At 43.5% G+C, this 18115-nt stretch overlaps 2 protein-coding genes across 4 annotated transcripts in view; both read left to right on the plus strand.

Moving 5' to 3' along the window:
- tup (LIM1_Isl and LIM2_Isl domain-containing protein tup) overlaps positions 1 to 13440 on the plus strand; it is a 29386-nt gene extending 15946 nt beyond the window's left edge. Inside the window, exons 2-9 of the mRNA XM_018004743.2 lie at positions 7110 to 7299; positions 8570 to 8700; positions 8789 to 8977; positions 11260 to 11380; positions 11455 to 11617; positions 11694 to 11909; positions 12043 to 12229; positions 12294 to 13440. Coding sequence (XP_017860232.1) covers positions 7110 to 7299; positions 8570 to 8700; positions 8789 to 8977; positions 11260 to 11380; positions 11455 to 11617; positions 11694 to 11909; positions 12043 to 12229; positions 12294 to 12541 — 1445 coding nt within the window. The 3' untranslated portion in view covers positions 12542 to 13440. The remainder of the gene's footprint in view (positions 1 to 7109; positions 7300 to 8569; positions 8701 to 8788; positions 8978 to 11259; positions 11381 to 11454; positions 11618 to 11693; positions 11910 to 12042; positions 12230 to 12293) is intronic.
- Positions 13441 to 14002: 562 nt separating this feature from the next.
- On the plus strand, positions 14003 to 17750 carry LOC108611757 (large ribosomal subunit protein uL13m). Of its 3 annotated transcripts, XM_018004545.2 has the most exons (7): positions 14003 to 14164; positions 14221 to 14344; positions 15399 to 15649; positions 15708 to 15856; positions 15950 to 16688; positions 16748 to 17076; positions 17142 to 17750. In XM_018004545.2, exons 1-7 carry the CDS (start codon positions 14141 to 14143, stop codon positions 17602 to 17604), a joined length of 2079 nt encoding a protein of 692 aa, XP_017860034.1. In that variant the 5' UTR covers positions 14003 to 14140; the 3' UTR covers positions 17605 to 17750. The 3 variants fall into 3 exon arrangements, with proteins under 3 accessions (XP_017860034.1, XP_017860036.1, XP_017860035.1); XM_018004546.2 differs by lacking the exons at positions 14003 to 14164; positions 14221 to 14344 and adding an exon at positions 15011 to 15287; XM_018004547.2 differs by lacking the exons at positions 15399 to 15649; positions 15708 to 15856; positions 15950 to 16688; positions 16748 to 17076; positions 17142 to 17750 and adding an exon at positions 14589 to 15033.
- Positions 17751 to 18115: the final 365 nt, after the last annotated feature.

The following is an 18115-nucleotide window of genomic DNA, read 5'->3' on the forward strand; positions in this document are numbered from 1 at the left end:
TTAACGTATTTTTTTGGCTGTTGATGAATTTTCGATTTGTTGTTGAGCTTTAATTGATGTTGTGTGTGTGTGTGTGTGATTGTGTGTGTGAGGCATGCCACATGTGGCTGGCAAGCTGACATTAATTTGACACTTTTTCGACTCATTACTGACGTTGAGCTGTCAGATTTGTATTTAAGAGAGAAGAGGCAGAAGAAGAGAAGGGTTTTGATACCCTCGAGGCGGCTTTCACCTTTGCTCTAAGCTGGCAGGCGGGGCGCCCTTGGCCATTGGCGACACTTGTGCGTTAAAGCAACATAAATAAATGTCGCGCTTATCTGGCACACTCACACACACACACACACACACACACACGTGCATATATATGCATATATGTATATATTGATTCGATCCTGCGTCGGCGTTTGTTGTGTTTTTTTTTTTGTTTTTTTTTTGGCCAAGACAAATGCGTTGTCAACGCAACCTGCCTAATAACCCATCATGATCATCACTTAGCCCGCTTGTTGCCACGGCCGAGCCATGTTTTGAGAAGTCGCCTGTCTCTGGGACACTATCGCGTCTTGTCATCTGTCTGCGCGCCAAGCAACACACGCAGCATCCGAAGCCGAAGCCGAAGCCGAAGCCGGAGCTAAAGCCAGAGGCAGAGGCAGAGGCAGAGCCAGCGCGTCGGCATTTTGTTGCACAAAAAAAAGGTCATTTCCGTTGCAGCAGTGCAGCGATATGTGTGTGTGTGTTTGTTGGCTGGCATAAATTGTGTGTTGCAGGCCCATGTCCATTTTGAGTCCAGGCACTCTTTGATGTCGCGGCATTGGCAGCTTCTGCCTCGACGGCTGCTGCTGCTGCTGCTGCGGTTGCTGCTGCGGTTGCTGTGGCGGCTGCCTTGGCTGCATGTCTCGTATTCAAATTTGGCTTCAATAAAACGACAGCCAACAACTGCAACAACAACAACAACAACAACTACAGCAACAGCAACAACAATGAGGCAAATCAAACACTTCAAAGCAACTGCAAGGCGGCGGCTTCTTTTGGAGCTTCAGTTTGTTGTCGACTTTTCCCCCCGCCTCTTTCCCCTTCCCTTCTACTTCTTCTTCTACTTCATCGTCGTCGTCGTTGTCGTTGGCTCAATCCAATCGAAAATCGAACTGTTTGATTCAGAGTTATGTTATATTTATATTGACTGCGCTTCAGCTTACACTCTCAAGGCGAGAGGAGGGGAGACGAAGCTGAGCGCGTGACACGATCAATTCTTTGTCCACTGTCCACTTCACTGAACAATGGAATCAATCAAAGTGGGAGTCAAAGTCAGAGTCGGAGTCAGAGCCAGAAAAGAAAACAAATTTAGAAATAAATGCGGCTACAGCTGAAAGACATGTGGAAGAAGGCCAACGGACAAATTGCTGCTAAACTTTGAAAGCTTAAACAAAAGGCGAGGAACGGTCAAGAGAGGGAGAGAGAGGGGGAGAGGTGTGGGTGGATGAAAGAGAAAAGTCAGTTAAAAATAGAGAAAAGAAACAAATATTAAAAATTAAGTAAAGATATTCGTTTGCTCTTTACTTAAAGATATTCGTTTGCTCTTTACTTAATTTTTAATATAATATAAATTAGAGAAATATTAGAAAGAGGAAGATACAATAATAAAGCAAATATATCAAGAGAAAATGCTTGGAAAAGAGACGAAAAATTGGGAAAAATTGAGAGGAACTGAAGGAACGTTATGACTAGAGCTATGCAGAATGATATTAACGAGATAGGGAAATTTAAACTAATTAAATATGTTTGTATATAATAAATGGGAATTGTGTTGAAATCAACAAATATTATATTCAATGTATACTACTACATTATTATTATTATTTTTAAACTAAAGGAAACTTGATAGAATAGATAGGTTTTCATCTATACCAATATATTCATTCTCTACTTAAGCTGTTCTAATAAGCTGAATACAAACGCTTTATCTACCTCCACTTCACTCCACTCTCTCTGTCTCTCTCCCTCTCCCTCTCCCTCTCTCTCTTTCTCTTTCTCTTTCTATTTCCACTCACCTCAGCCCAGTCGACTGACTCACGCTACCATCTCTAGCTGATGCTTAAGCCGTTCTCTTGCTGCGCATCTTTCAGTGAGATTTTTGCCCCCAATCGAAATGCTCTTTGGTGTTTTGTGTAATTAATTAGGCAAATTTATATATTGTATACAAATACAGCCAAATAAAAGATATAGATATATGTGTGTGTGTGTGTGTGTGTGCGTCGAGGCGGTACAATGTTTTTGATGTGGCTTACAGCTAAATGAAGATTACGTTGTCATTGTCAAAGCAACTGCACTTAATTAAGCCAACTTAAGGCAGACAATCAAAGCGCAGAAAGCACCAAAATTGCAGCACAGACAGACTAAGAGAGAGAGGGGACATGAGAGGTAGAGGTAGAGAGAGACAGAGCTACAGCTCGGTAGAGGACACATAATTGATAGGATCCCAGCGAGCGGAGGCAGACAAACAAATCAAAAGCCACAAAAGCTTCCTACCAGCTGGACAGACACTGGCAAAGGAGACACAGTTGGATGGGGAGGAGCAGGAGGAGTGGGTTGAGGAGGAGGGACAGAGTGCGGTCATCCCTGCCCACGCAGCGCTCAAAACAATGGCCAGCGAATGTTGCCTAATCAGTGAAAGGGTAGCAGAGCCGAGCAGAGCAGAGCATCGAGAGAGAGAGAGAGAGAGAGGGAGAGAGGGAGGGCTGCCTGGCTGACTGCCTGCAGGATGAGCGCTCGTTACGTATCTACAAAATTGATGAGTCTGTCAAAATGTGAATGCGAGAAATCGAAGAGAACGAAAAACGAAGCGAAAATCGACAAACGATGCACAGATACAGCTGCGGCACGTGTTTGCCCAGCGCTGTCATCATTAATTTTTTAAAGCGGCCAGGTAGAAAATATACCAAAAAAAAAAAAAAAATCTTGGCGTTTATTCCTGGAAAAATGACAAATTTTCGTAGAAGTCACGCGGCCCTTGTGGGAGTCGTCTCCAACTACTGAATCCGACTGCGACGGCGACGGCGACTGCGACTGCGACTCGATTTTTATGGCCATGTGAAATTCCTAGTTTCGGCGGCACTTGCTTTTCAACTGTCAGTGGCTGCGCTTTGTATGGCCATTCAAGCAGCCATAAATCAAACAAATCAACACAGAATATATACACAAATATGTATATAAACACATATACATACTCATGCATATATGTATATGCATGCATAAGGCAGCTCTGAAACAGTAGTTGATTTGGAAATCGCGCGCATATCCGTAAGAGAGCTTCCATAATTTGGTGTCTGGCTGAGTCTTTGGCTTACACTCGCGTCTATCTTATCGATGCTTTGCATTTTGCATGTCGACAACAACACGAAATGATGCAGCCAGCAGCAGCAGCAGCAGCGGCAGCAGCAGCAGCGGCAGCAGCAGCAGCGGCGGCAGCAGGAGTTGCTGCCAGAGGTGCTCCTCCAGGCAGGCAGCCATTGCCATTGCAACGAAAACTGGTTGCAGCAAACACAATTTTTGTGCCCAAGTTCGATTTGTGGCTCCTTTGAAAGATTGCCGACAACTGATAAGCAGCTGCTGCTGCTGCGGCTGCTCCTGCTGCTGCTTAGAGCTTCGCTTTGCAATGGATGCTGGGCCTTCGTTATTTGCCTTTGATATGTTTATTGGCCTGGCCCACAAGCAGCCGCCAGCCGAGACAGTTCCTCAAATGCTCATAGAGTGGACTCTAAGCCAAGCTATCCATCAAGCTGTAGCCGTCTGCAGCCTCAACAAAGCTTCAGCTCCAGCTCCAGCTCCAGCTCCAGCTCCGTCCTCTTCTCCAGCTGTACACGAGCGAAACGCGTGTAATTAGATAAAAACGCTTAAACGCGCAAGATACTCCAGCCAGATACGTATTGCTCAGCTCTTTGCTGTAAAGCACGCAAATTGGCGAGTTTTACTTTATTTTGTCAGCTTGTAGATTTATTTACATTTTATCTAGAAACAAGCTGCGATTTGGAGGCGAGGCGAGGCTTTGCATACACCATGGAAATTAAATGTGAACTGTGATTTTAAATAAATCGAACAACAAAACGACAATATTTAATTGAAAATAACCGATTTTTTATATTATATTATAAAAATTAAAAAATAAAAATAAATAAATAAATACAAAATATATTATTATCTTGAAAAAAAAGAAAAAAAAATTACTCATAGTAAATTTTTATAGTATTTGATTTTTTTTTTCCATTTGTGTTTATTAAAAATAATTATTTGGATTATGTATAAAAAAATAATCTATTTATCTGTATCTGTATCTCTTCCATATACAATACCTGCTCACAAATTTAATCATTCATTCATTCATTCGTCATAGACCTTTTCGCTTAGTGTATTCATATCAAATGGTGCTAGAAGGAAAGGTTCAAGAACAGGCAGCAGCCAAAAGGTGCGGCCATTAAAAATTTAAGCACTGCCAAATAAAACTTGAAGTTGAAGCCAAGATCATACTCGTAGCAACGGCAGCAAATTCAACGACTACAACAACAACAACAACAACAACAACACTATTTGAACGTTGTCTGTTTTTGTAGCTGCTGCGCGTTGTCAGTTGTTTAATTGAAAAATTTATAGCCGAAATGAAAGAAAAAAGAATTTACATACATATATCTATACATATATAATATATGAGTAAATACAACAGCAAAATGGAATGACATGCAAAAATGACACGCAGCGTGCAAATGCGGCAAAATGTTGAAAATGTTGCAAATGCTGCGAAACGTTGCTCGTTAAAAGTGAAAAAGCCGCAGCAGCCGCATGTGCTGCCACACCTCCGCAGCACCTCGCCTCACCTCGGCTCACCTGAGTTCAGCTAGCCTAGCCGCAGCTGAAAATTCCTAGACGACAAACACGAGACTAAAAATTGCATTTGTCCCCTCGCTCTAGCCCCGTTCCTCCCCCTCCCACTCACAATGCCCCTCACCCTCTACCTCCTCTAGCACTCTTGTGCAACCCCAAAGTGTGCCGCAAAAAGCGCCGAAAAACGAAAAATCGAGCAGACCACGGCGCGCCAAATGCCAAAGCCAGCACCAGCCCCAGCCCCAGGCCCCAACCCAGCCCAGTCGTTTGTCCCGGCCACCAGCAACCCTCAAAAAGGCGCACACACACATACACACACACACACACACATTTTCGAGGGGGCGGTTTGGGCAACATGCAAAAGATACGCCACAAAAGCGGAAAGACCCCCAACAAAACCCCCAAACCAACAACAACAAAAAATGATACAAGCGCAGGAGTTGCGCTTAAATTCCCATTACGAGTCGTAATGGCTGCGGTGTGTCTATGTGTGTGTGTGTGTGAAGAAAAATGAAAACGCACTGCGCAGGATCATTAAGGCAGACAAACACCTACACACACACACGCACACACACACTCATACGGAGAGCAACAAACAATGAATGCGAAATGTCAGTCAGCAAAAGATACGCAGCCTGGAAATTTATACAAAAGAAGCTGTCCAAAAGCGACAACAACAACAACAGCAACGGGAAGAAAAATGGTGGCCACGCACACACAACAACAACAGCAGCAACACGAACAACAACTGCTACAGCTACAGCTATAGCTACAGCTTTAGCTACAGCTACATGACTGACTATATAGGGTAGCTTTGTGCGCAAGCGAGACAGTTGAGGCAGCGCGCCCAAGTGCGACAGAGAGGCGGGCAGAAAAAAGCGCACATGCTACACAGAAGACAAAAAAAAAAGTTAAGGCAAAGGCTGAGGCTGAGGCTGAGGCTTCAAGCTGCGCTGAAGGCCGATCCAAGCAAAGGTTGTGAGGTAGAAGGGGTGAGAGAGAGAGAGCAGAGCAAGGCACATGGAAGTAAATGCTGGCGTCTGAAGTGCTTCAAGCATGAAAGCAACAAATACAGATACAAGGCAAACGCGAAAACCAGGCGAAAAAAAGCGCAGGCCAAAAAAAAAAAATGAATAAAAATAAATACAGAAGAAAGAAAGAAAGACAGCAACAACAACAAAAGGCACAGCGAACGGGCAACGGCAGCAACTTGTCTGCTCCGCCTTTATAAATAATTCATGTGCAGAGGCTGCGAGTGCGAAAGATACGCAATATACAAACACACGCACACGCATACAAGTGCACACACATAAACAGTTGCTACGCAGCTACGTTTAAAGAGACAAAGAGGAAGCAGCCACAGAGCTTCGTGTGTGTCGTTCGCGCTCGCTCTATGCGAGCTGTGTGTGTGTGTGTGTGTGTGCGCGTCAAAGTTTTTCTTAATTTTTCAACAAGCAAAAAGTTTTTCCTGTTGCAAAAGTTTCTTTTTTTTCGCTGAGTTGCCAAGGATTACAGCATACACATATATACATACATACATACTATATATGTATGTATGTACATACAGTACGTAGGGTGGCAACGCTGGTACTCGTACATAATGTGGCAATGATTGCATTGATTTTTTCTTCTATTTCTTTTTTTTTTTCTGACTGCTTTTGGCACCCAAACCTTTGGCGGCGCAAACTTTTGGCTCGAACTTTTGGGCCAACTTAAATACTTGAAAATTGTGTGCAGATTTATGAATTTTTCAAATGTTTCTCCGACAAAAAGTTTTATTTTGGGGCGGCACACTCGCAGACTAGCTGGCAAGCGAGAGGCCAGCTTTATTTGATAACAATTTGTTAATTAGCGCCATCTTTGTTTTGCGACTTACTTATTTTTGTTTACAACATTGCGAGGCGCATAATTGGCTAAAAGTGCAGCGCCAGCTTCATGTAAAACACATCAGCAGATTAAATAAACTGAAAAGTGATTTACCGACGCTGCCAACTGCCGACGGCAAAAGCCAAAAAGGCATTGAAATTGCTGTATTTAAAGTGAATTCAATTGAGCTCTGTAAGTTTACAGAGTGGCTGTAGCTAACAGTTGAAGCTGCTGTTAAGTGATCGTTGCTTGCAGCTTTGGCTTTCTTCTTTGAGTGTCATAGCACTCAGCTATTGTCTTCCATTTGAATTGCATTGAAATTGCATTTAAATATTGTATTAATTTGAATTTTTTGCCTCTTCTTGATCTTACAGAAAAACAACGCTTGTCACATTGCGTCGGCTGCGGCGGCCAGATACACGATCAGTATATATTGCGCGTCGCACCGGACCTGGAATGGCATGCGGCGTGCTTAAAGTGCCAGGAGTGCAGGCAATTCCTGGACGAGAGCTGTACGTGTTTTGTTCGCGATGGCAAAACCTATTGCAAGCGTGATTATGTTAGGTAAGTTGACTGACTGATCAATGGGATATACTCGATGTAGTATGACTTAGTTATCTAGTATAATACAATTTGTAAGAGAATGTACATAAATAGTATAGAGTATACTATAAAGTCTATACTAGTCTGATCTATGCAGTTCAATCCGATCCAAAAATATCCATTTGACTACAAGGAGTCATATACTTTACATAAAACTAGTTTTCAAGGAATGCCGTTTTCACCTGCATCAACTCAACAAGTGAACTCTTAGCCAATCTCCCATTTGACTTTGGCTAATTGTGAAAATTAGTTAGCTGACAGTTGAGATTATCCGCTGATACCCTGTAAATTGGGGTGCTGTCACATGGCCCACTCGTTGGCCGCAATTGTAGCAGCAATTGTAGCAGCTCGACACTTGTTAGCCATGTTAATTAGATGAAGCTTGCCAACTGGAATCTTGTTTTGGGGCTAGCAGCTCGCTAACTGCGACTAGCTCACAGATTTCATCATCATCATCGTCATCGTCATCAATAGCAGCAGCAGCAGCAGCAGCAGCTGTTGAGCTGAGGGGGAGGCTGGAGTCTGCCAACTATTTGCCATGCAAATCTTTGAATAATTGATTAGCACGTGCGAAGCTATAAATTAACACCTGACTTGCACAAATGATTGATGTTCGAGGCGGTGACGGCCACAAAAGACGGCGCTGCGTTTACTTTACTCTTTATTCGCTTATTTATTTAACTCTGCTTCTGCTTGCTTGCTTTTTTTTTCATTTTGATTCTGAATACCCTAAGATCATAAAATGTAAAATGACTAAAGCTTGGACAACAGCTGCAGATAGCATAGAGCATATCTATGAATATATATATATTTATATAGTATATACTATAGTTGCTTCTGTATATATATAGTATATAGTACAGTTTATCTGTAGTATATATTGTATATATGTATATAGTATATAGGACTCACGTCTATACACATTACATATCTCTGTTAAATTACATACTAATTAACATAGACATGCTATGCTGAGACTGAGCTTGCACAGCTGAGATTTTACGGGGCATCTGTGAGTCGAGCTTAGACTTCATTTTGCATTTGTTTGTTATTTATTTTCATTTGATTTAAAATTTATTTGTCTGTTGAAAAGCCATAAAGAAGCATTTTTGGTGGGCGCACTTGAACGCCCCCAAGGCTATTTACACACACATCACATTTATCTCTAATCATGAGACGCCAGCCAAACTCATCATCCTCTTCCTCTTCTTCTGTTTGTCTCGTTTCACAGGTTATTTGGTACAAAATGTGATAAATGCGGTAACTCCTTTAGCAAAAATGATTTTGTGATGCGAGCCAAGACGAAAATCTTTCACATCGAGTGTTTTCGTTGCTCCGCGTGCGCTCGACAACTGCTGCCAGGTGAGTTGACTCTCTCCCTCTCCCACTCCTTATCTTCATTTACTTAATCATAATAATATTGCTTTTGTTTACCCTACTCGTTCATCAGGCGATGAGTTCGCGTTACGCGACGCGGGCGCCCTCTACTGCAAGGAGGATCACGACGTCCTGGAGAAGTCCTCGCAGAGCAGCCTCACGTCCTCGTCCGTGGAGAGCAACAACAACATTAGCAGTAGTAACAACAACAATACAAACCTTAGCAATAATAACCATTCCAGCGAACTGGGCTCAATGTCGGGTAAGCGCCTCAATCTGCTCTAATCGACTTTCGTCTTTGATTGACTCCACGAATGGGCTATGGAATGGGTCAAAGGGGCTGCTCTTACTGGCAGCGTAGAGCCTAGAGCTCGCCTATACCCTAGAGTTTAGAGTATTTACCATTTACCTTACCTACTTACTTTCAATTTCTCCTACTCTTTCTCTCTTTTTCTCTCACTTGATCGGTATTCCTTTTCTGTACTTCGCCCTCTCTGTCTCTAACTGTTTTTGCCATCTCTCTTTTCTCAATCTATTCCCTTCTGTCTCCCAAGAGAAGAAACAACTTATTCGTTCCCTCTCTGATTATGTTCCTGTATTTATTTTTCGCTCCCTTTTGTAACCCACTTATTGAGGACTTATCTTACATAAATAACTTTCAATTCTCTCCACTTACCCAATTATGACAATTGCAAAACGCAGTTTTGTTTTACACCTGGGACACCTGAAACACCTGGGCTGGCGGCCAACTCAATTAGCCCGAATTGCAATAGACTAAATGATTTTTTCGCGTAGTGCGCGAATGCGTTTATCGACTGTTCCACTTATTCGCATAGATTGAAAGCTCTAGCTCAATTAGGCTAAATAGGGGTGGGAGAGAGAAAGAGAGGGAGGGAGGGAGGTAGGGAGATGGGCTCGATTGAGTGGGTCGGCACGCACAAAGGTTTGTTTTATTCTTAGAAAGACAGCGTTACATCCTTGTAACGCGATAAAGTGTCAATAGAAATCGGCAAACGTCAAACAATGTTCGACAATTGTCAAACCATATCGTCAACATAATCTTTCATTGTTTAAACTGAAAGAAGGGGGAAGAGAGGCACAAAGAGGGGAGAGAGAGTGGGAGACTAGACCTTATCAACATGCGGCGGTGTTGTCAAAGTCTAGGCAAGCTCGTGTGCGGGCTAAACAGAAAGACACAGATAGATAGAGAGAGGGAGAGAGAGTGTGTCAGAGTGAGACAGAGCTAGATCGTCTCTAATAGTTGGGGAATTCGCGAATGAAGCTTGGCTTGACTCCACTCGACTTGGCTTGGCTGCTGCGACAAACAAAGTCTTCAGCTTGCATTCAAGCATTCAGGCAGGCAAACATAGTCGCTCCCTCTCTCGCTCTGTCTGTCTCTCTCCCTCTCCGCCACCTGCTACATCTTTGACTCAGCGTCCATTCATAGTTCCACTCGTTGTATTTGCGCTCAACTCGAATGAGGCACGCAGCAGCTTCAAGTGTTTGCCATATGTCGGCGCTTTGATCTCTGCTCGCAGTCACAGTTCACAGTTCGCAGTCGCAGTCACGGTTCGCAGTCACAGTCACAGTCACAGTCGGTGGCCGCTTTAATTTGTATAAAAGTATTTTTCTTTTTGCCAAAAACTTTTTTGCTGTTTGTCTTCAATTTGTTTTGTTTTTCGCTTCAAACGAAACGCCGCTGATCGATTGTAGCGCTCGGCTCATTCATCGATGCGATCGTTATCGAAATTAGATAACGATAACAACTTGTTTGGCTGTTGTGAAACACGACTTAATTACGAACCACGCACCAAGACCAAGAACTCATCTCCCTCTGTCTTCTGCCCTCTGCCTCTACCCCTGCCTCTACCTCTGCCTCTAACTCTGCCTCTACTTCTGCCTCTATCTCTGCTCGTGCCATGGACATCTTTTTGGCCCGTACACAGCCTCCTCTTTGATCTTGAGCGGAGAGAGGGGCGCACGAGCAGTTTGACTCAGGGTCGCCAACTGCTGCTATTTTTGGCCGGTTCTTGCGGTCTATTGGAATTCGTCCCTCTCTTTTCTTCGTGGCCGTGCAATTTATCAACGCGTAGTTCAAAGCGATTGCAAAAATAGCAAAATGATTGCGAATTGACAAACGATATGCGTGAAACACATCTCTCCAGAGATCATTTCAAGATAAGAGACCTTTCTGCAGTATCTACATAAATGTAGGTCGTACATTGCTTTGTAATAGGAGACTAATTCAGGGCAGGGAAACAAGGAGGAGTGCTGCATGACTAGAATATACCCTGAGAGTGATATTTCTATGTCTACTTAGTTAAATCAACTGTTTATCGATTCTTGAAGGGCTCTGCCATGCCTCCTGCTGCCTGTAACAAAATCGAACATTTTCATCAATGCTCCTTGCCTTGCCTTGAATCACATCAGATATAACACAACTCTCGACACATAAACACCTAAAATAATTTAATATTTTTTTTTTTTTTTTTTTTTTTTAATATTGTAAAATACAACACAGAACTCTTCTTTTTCGTATTCCAGATTCAGGCAGCGAATCGGGCTCCCACAAAAGTATTAGGGATAAACGTCCATCGGGTCCCTCGGACGGGAAGCCCACGCGAGTGCGAACGGTGCTCAACGAGAAGCAGCTGCATACCTTGAGGTGAGCATGCGCCCAGCTAGCCCAGCTAGCCCCGCCCACCAATGCTAAATCTCGCATCACTCAATCTTTTGCAGAACCTGCTACAATGCTAATCCGCGACCTGATGCGCTAATGAAGGAGCAGCTGGTTGAGATGACGGGCTTGTCGCCTCGTGTCATTCGCGTCTGGTTCCAGAACAAACGCTGCAAGGACAAGAAGAAGACTATTCAAATGAAGTTGCAAATGCAACAGGAGAAGGTAACGCGCTCTCCCCTCTTTCACTCTCTCCCTCTCTGTGGACATTTTTCACATGTGACTTTGCTTTACCTTGCAGGAGGGTCGCAAGCTGGGCTACGGCGCCATGCAGGGCATTCCCATGATTGCCAGCTCACCCGTGCGACACGACTCACCGCTGAATCTGCAGGGACTCGATGTGCAGACATATCAACCGCCATGGAAAGCCTTAAGCGACTTTGCCCTGCACGCCGATCTGGACAGCAACGGGGCCATCAATACGCACACGCCCGCATTTCAGCAGCTCGTCAACCAGGTGAGCAAAGAGTCATGAGAGTGGCCAGCTATCGCAGCTGAACTAGTTATGAATAAATAGGGAACTAGTTCTTCCGAGAAAAGACTATTCTATCATAATTAATCGCTTCTCTCTCTCTCTCTCTCTCCTGTAGATGCACGGCTACGATTTGAATGGAATGCCCGTGCTGCCGCCACATCCGCCTCAGGGACCGCACCCCCCGCCGCCGGGCCAGCAAATGAACGGGCCGCCCGGCGGGAGCAGCCTGGACTCGGGCATCACGTCGCACCACCATCCGGACAGCACCGATTCGTATGTGACGTACCTGGAGAGCGATGACAGTATGCAAGGCAGTCCATAGACAAAACGTACCGAATCTAATCTCAGCTTCTTTTGTTGCTCCAGAATCCAAGCTGGCGCTGACGCCATCCTCCTCGTCATCGGCATCGGCGGCCACATCGATCTCATCGCCGCCGTCGTCCGCAGTGGTGGGTGGGGCTGGTGCCAATCTTGTGGGCGTGGGCGTGGGCGTGGGCGTGGGCATAGGTGTGGGCATGGGCGTGGGCATGGCCGAGGGCGGCAATCCATCGGCCACGGAGCAGCTGATGCAAATGCTACAGAAAGTTACCGGCTCGCCGGCATCAGTTCTCTGAGCTTGGGAGCGTGGCGGCTGCGATGGCGAGGTTGAGGATGCAAAATCAAATGCAGTTGCTGCTGCTGCTGCTACTGCTGTCAAACAGCGCAAACAGCTCGCGGGCTTGTGCAATGTGGCTGATGAAGCCGTTGCGCCTCGTCTCAGTTTTTGATTCGGTGCCAAAAACTAGTCTCTGGGCCAATTGGCTGGCATTCGGAAGTGGGTCTCCAGGCTCCCTCCCCCTTCCCCTCTCTATATCTCCTTCTCCTGCTCTTATTCTTATTCTTCTTCTGTCGTTTCCGATATCTCCATTCCTATTGCTTAACACTCTAACACTACCTCTCACACTTTACCCCTGTTGCGGCTGCAGGTTTCGGTACACAGAAAAAAGAAAAAACGAAAACACGGAGACGAATTCAAGTTTCAACTTTCATTTCATCGTTTTCTTTGTTATGTAATATACGTAATATTTTTGTTGTTCTTTGAATTAATAATAACGCAAAAAAAAAAAAAAAAATGAAATATATGAAGAAAAAAAGAAAAAAAAAAGGAATGCTCATACACTTGAAAAGTTTTAACAATAATTTCGCATTAAAAAACAAGCTCGTCAAGTAGGGAATTTCATTAAACACACACAAAAATTGTAAATAATTTTATATATATATACATACACATATATTTTCATTAAAAATGCAAAAAACAATACAAAAACAAAATCGAAATTCATATGCGTACATTAAAAGCCCAAAATGGAAATGCAAAACGAGAAATTGACTATAAAAATGAACACAAAACAAAACAAGAACCTCGTGTGTATTATATGAGTATATATATATAAACTGCAAAGTAAACTAAACTATAAAGAATTCAAAAACAAATCGCACTTGGCCAGTTGTAAATCGAATTAACAAAAAAACAAACGCTACGTTAAGTTCATTAAATTGTATTAAATGAAAATGAAAATCGAAGGAAGAAATATGATGGAAACGTATGTAAGTGAGAAAACTGTAACTAAATCTAGACTTATTTGTTAGTTTATATAATATATATATATATACACACACATATATATATTTCCATTAATACACAAGAAACGAATGCAAACTGTAAGGCAGCGAACGTACCAAGGATGTTTAATACATTGTTTCGTGAAACAACTAATGTATTTTCAATAATATTTAAATAATATTAATAATAAACAGAGCATAAGTAATTTTAGTAACTATAGAAAATGTTTAAATGAAATTACAAACGAAAATAAATAACAAAAATCAGCATAAATTGAATTGTGGTATTTTTTGGGATTTTACATTTTAAATTACGCGCCCCTATTGCTCTGTTAAGGAAAAGGTTGTTTTGTGATTTCAAATTGAAGACTTTGCGCGCCCATTTGACTGTCAAGACAGTATGGAATTTTAGTTGCTTGGCAGCACTACCGAAGCGCAACCAACTTCAAGTGTGTTCTCAACTCATGTGAGCTAATTTTTGCGTGCAGCCAACTTCAAGTGAGCAGAGCATTGCGCACAGCCAACTTCACGTGAGCAGCACGTAAATAAGCTGGGAGGCTGTTTCTTATTCTGTTTTTAAATAGTACAGTAAATAGTAAATAGTCATAGCAATGTCTATCGCTAAGCGTGTGCAGGTTTGTATTGATGTAATGCGGGGCTTGCACATTATAATCGAGCGTATTGTTCACAGCAATGGGCAACATTTGCGCGTACCTGGCACATTTACGATTGCACCTGGCAAAATCCTTTCGAGTCTGCTCAGCTGGTTAAAACACATTTGATGGGCCTGCATAAGCCCATTTACCATCCAATGAGTAAGTATAATGCAGCACTGATTTGATTTAATATAGTTTTAAGTGAAAACGTGTGAAAAATCAAACCGCGAATTTCTGTGCGCTTCGTTACGTCACAAGCGTCTGAATTGTTATTGTTGTTGTTGTGAAGCATTTGCCGGCTGAACGAAGAATTGAATGAAGAATTGTGAATCCCGTGGTCAGTTCTAGGTTAGCTTTATACTAGTATGCTCCAAACCAAACTTAATCGACATTGTTCTTGTAGATGACTGCGGCGACCATGTGGTGCTGATCAATACAAAAGAAATTGCGTTGCCCGGCGATGAGTGGGTGAAGCGTGTCTATTTCCACCACACCGGCTATCCAGGTGGTGCGTCCTGGACGTTGGCTTGGCAGCTACACGAGAAGGATCCCACGATGGTCATGAAAAAGGCGGTTTACAATTCCATGAGGGGCAATCTGCAGCGCAGGCACACAATGCAGCGATTGCATCTGTTCGCTGATGACCAGGTGCCGGAGGAGATTCTCACGAATGTGACAAACCAAATACGCACACCTCGCACAGTGCCCCAGCGATTGGATCATATTGATAAGGAAACGCTAGAGAATTTCCCTGCCATTGTGGATTATCCCAAGGACTATGTGTTGCGATAAGACGAATACTAAGGGTATTGTTAAGCAAAATATAATATTGTTATTTACAATTTTAAGCGTTGGATTTTATTGTCTGGCCAGAGCAGATAGAGCACAATTTGAATAGCAACGAAATACAATATATTTAAGCATATCGATACTTTTGATATCGATAGCTTTTGCGCAGCCCTGGCTTGTTTTTTATTTTCGTCTGCCGGCAGACAGCAGTGAATTGCATTAATACTCAATTTTTAAGCAACGCCCACTCAATTTTTAACTGGTGTGATCATCAATAATTGCGTTTTAAGACATTCCGCAAGCGCAACAGCTGGTGAGAGTTGAATTAAATCGCGCTGTGCCATACCTTATCGCACCTCTCGAAGACTTGTTTAAGGCTTACCATTTTATCTTTCTCTCTCATTTTCCGTTGTTTTGCTTGCAGTCACCACACGAACCTTGTGCACGACACATCTGCAAAAAGAGTCTCAGCATTCGCAGCTTTTGCCCATTTATCAGGTGAGAAAACGTAATATGGGTCGTTTGAGCAGCGTCGATCCCAGCTCCTACTCCGAGCCAGAGAAGATAACCACCGAGCACACCGCTATCCACTGGAATGTGGATTTCGAGGCAACGAAGCTGCGCGGCAGTGTTCTGCACAAATTCAAGGTGCTAACTAGCAACCTGGAGAGCATTGTAAGTAAATTGGCAGTAAAACTTTATAGTGTAACTAATTGGATATTTGTTTAACTAGCTTCTGGATGTGCGTGACATTGAGGTGAAGAATGCCACGTTGCTTGCTGGTGGGTCGGAGCAGCCTATCAATTACTTCATCAGCGATCCCGTGCCTGATGTGGGCCAGAAACTTACACTGGAGTTGCCAGCCGGCACAGCGAAGGGCAGGTAGGGGAGCACTCGATAAGCCCGCTAGCGAGCTAATCTATATGGCACCTGTAAATAATGCCACTTATAATCATACATATCTGTATCGCGCAGTCTTAACGTACGTATTGATTACGAGACGGCTAACAACGCGAGTGGGCTGCAGTGGCTGAACCCGAACCAGACCTTGGGCAAGCAGCATCCGTACATGTTCTCGCAATGCCAGGCTATACATGCTCGCTCCGTGATGCCCTGCCAGGACACACCGGCTGTGAAGTTCACCTACGATGCTGTCGTGGAGCACCCCAAGGAGTTGACCGCGCTGATGAGTGCTCTGATCGATAAGAACGAGCCGGGCAAGACGTACTTTAAACAGGAAGTGCCCATACCAGCGTATCTGGTTGCCATCGCCATTGGCAAACTTGTGTCCCGCCGCTTGGGCGAGAACTCGAACGTGTGGGCCGAGGAGGCTATCGTTGATGCCTGCGCCGAGGAGTTCTCGGAAACATCTACTATGCTGAAGACCGCCTCCGATTTGTGTGGACCCTACGTGTGGAAGCAGTACGATTTACTTGTGATGCCGCCCTCATTTCCATTTGGTGGCATGGAGAATCCTTGCTTGACCTTCGTCACGCCCACTCTGCTAGCGGGCGATAAGTCCTTGGCTAATGTGGTTGCCCACGAGATCGCACACAGCTGGACGGGGAATCTTGTGACCAACAAGAACTTTGAGCATTTCTGGCTAAACGAGGGCTTCACTGTCTTCGTCGAGTCCAAGATTGTGGGTCGCATGCAGGGCGCCAAGGAGCTGGACTTCCGCATGCTGAGCAACCTCACCGAGCTGCAGGAGTGTGTAAGTAACTTCTACTATCTATATTTGATTTATTATGAACCATGATTTCTGTTCTGCAGCTACGAACTCAATTGGCTGGCACACCGGAGCTTACACGACTCGTGGTTGATCTGAGCAACTGTGGACCGGATGATGCATTCTCGTCTGTACCTTACATCAAGGGCTCGACATTCCTGCGCTATTTGGAGGATTTGTTGGGAGGTCCCACTGTCTTTGAGCCCTTCCTGCGCGACTATCTGAAGAAGTTTGCGTACAAGTCGATTGTGACGGATGATTTTAAGGGGGCCTTGTACGACTATTTCAAGGATACGGACAAGAAGGATAAACTAGGTCTTGTTGACTGGGAATTGTGGCTGAAGTGCGAGGGCATGCCACCTATTATACCAAAGTACGTAGGATAGATTTAATGGGAGAATATAGACAGAAATATTTGATATTAAATATTATTTACAGATTCGATGAGTCCCTTGCAAATGTGACTAAGAACCTTGCCAGCCAGTGGAGCACAAAGACTGTGGATGAACTGGCCAATAGCACGGACATCAACCAGCCCATTTCCATACACCAGTTGATTGAGTTCCTAGGCAAACTGATTGAGTGCAAAGACATTGTGGAGCTAAACGAACGCAAAATTGAGCTACTGGAAAACACGTACAATCTCAAGAAGTCGAAGAATGCCGAAGTGCGCTTCCGCCTCAATCGCTTGATCATACGTGCTCGTCTTATCCAGCGCCTGGACGAGATTATCGAGTTTGCCAATTCAAACTTCCGCATGAAGTTCTGCCGTCCCATTTATCGGGACTTGGCCGCGTGGCCCGAGGCCAAGCCGCGGGCGGTGGACAACTTCCTCAATGTCAAGGACCAAATGATGGCCGTCTGCTCGCACACCATCGAAAAGGATCTGGGCCTGAAGTAAACCCAAATTGCATTTAATAAAGTTCAACTTGAAGCTGTTTTCGAAAAACAATGAAAAAAGACTACAAAATTAACAAAAAATTTCAGTATATATTATTCTCTGGCTTTTCTTGAATTATTGTTTTTATTAAAAAATAAGCAAAACTACGTTTATAACAAGTTGATTTTCCATTCCATGCTCATCATATGCGACTCTTTTAAATGTATTTTGTCATCTCTCAAATTGAATTTTTTGCATTCCGAATTTGTCGTAAAATTTTGTGTATCCTTATTTTGTTTTTCAACTATTTGTAGTGCAATCGGCCCAAAGCATTGCCAATTTTTTGTGTTCCTCACATTCAAATTAGGGATATTTCTCTCAATTTTTGTAATTCGTTTCGACTAACATTAAATTTTGTACAACTAACCAAATGTTGCTCAAGTTTTCGGGTCCTATGCGACAATTATACTTTGAATGCCTCTTAACTTAGTTATATTCTTTTGTTATATATTTTGTTTATCATTTTCTTGTT

Source organism: Drosophila arizonae, chromosome 3 (assembly GCF_054131065.1).
Source record: "Drosophila arizonae isolate 15081-1271.41 chromosome 3, UAZ_ARI_1.0, whole genome shotgun sequence".
Classification (NCBI taxonomy): Eukaryota; Metazoa; Arthropoda; class Insecta; order Diptera; family Drosophilidae; genus Drosophila; species Drosophila arizonae.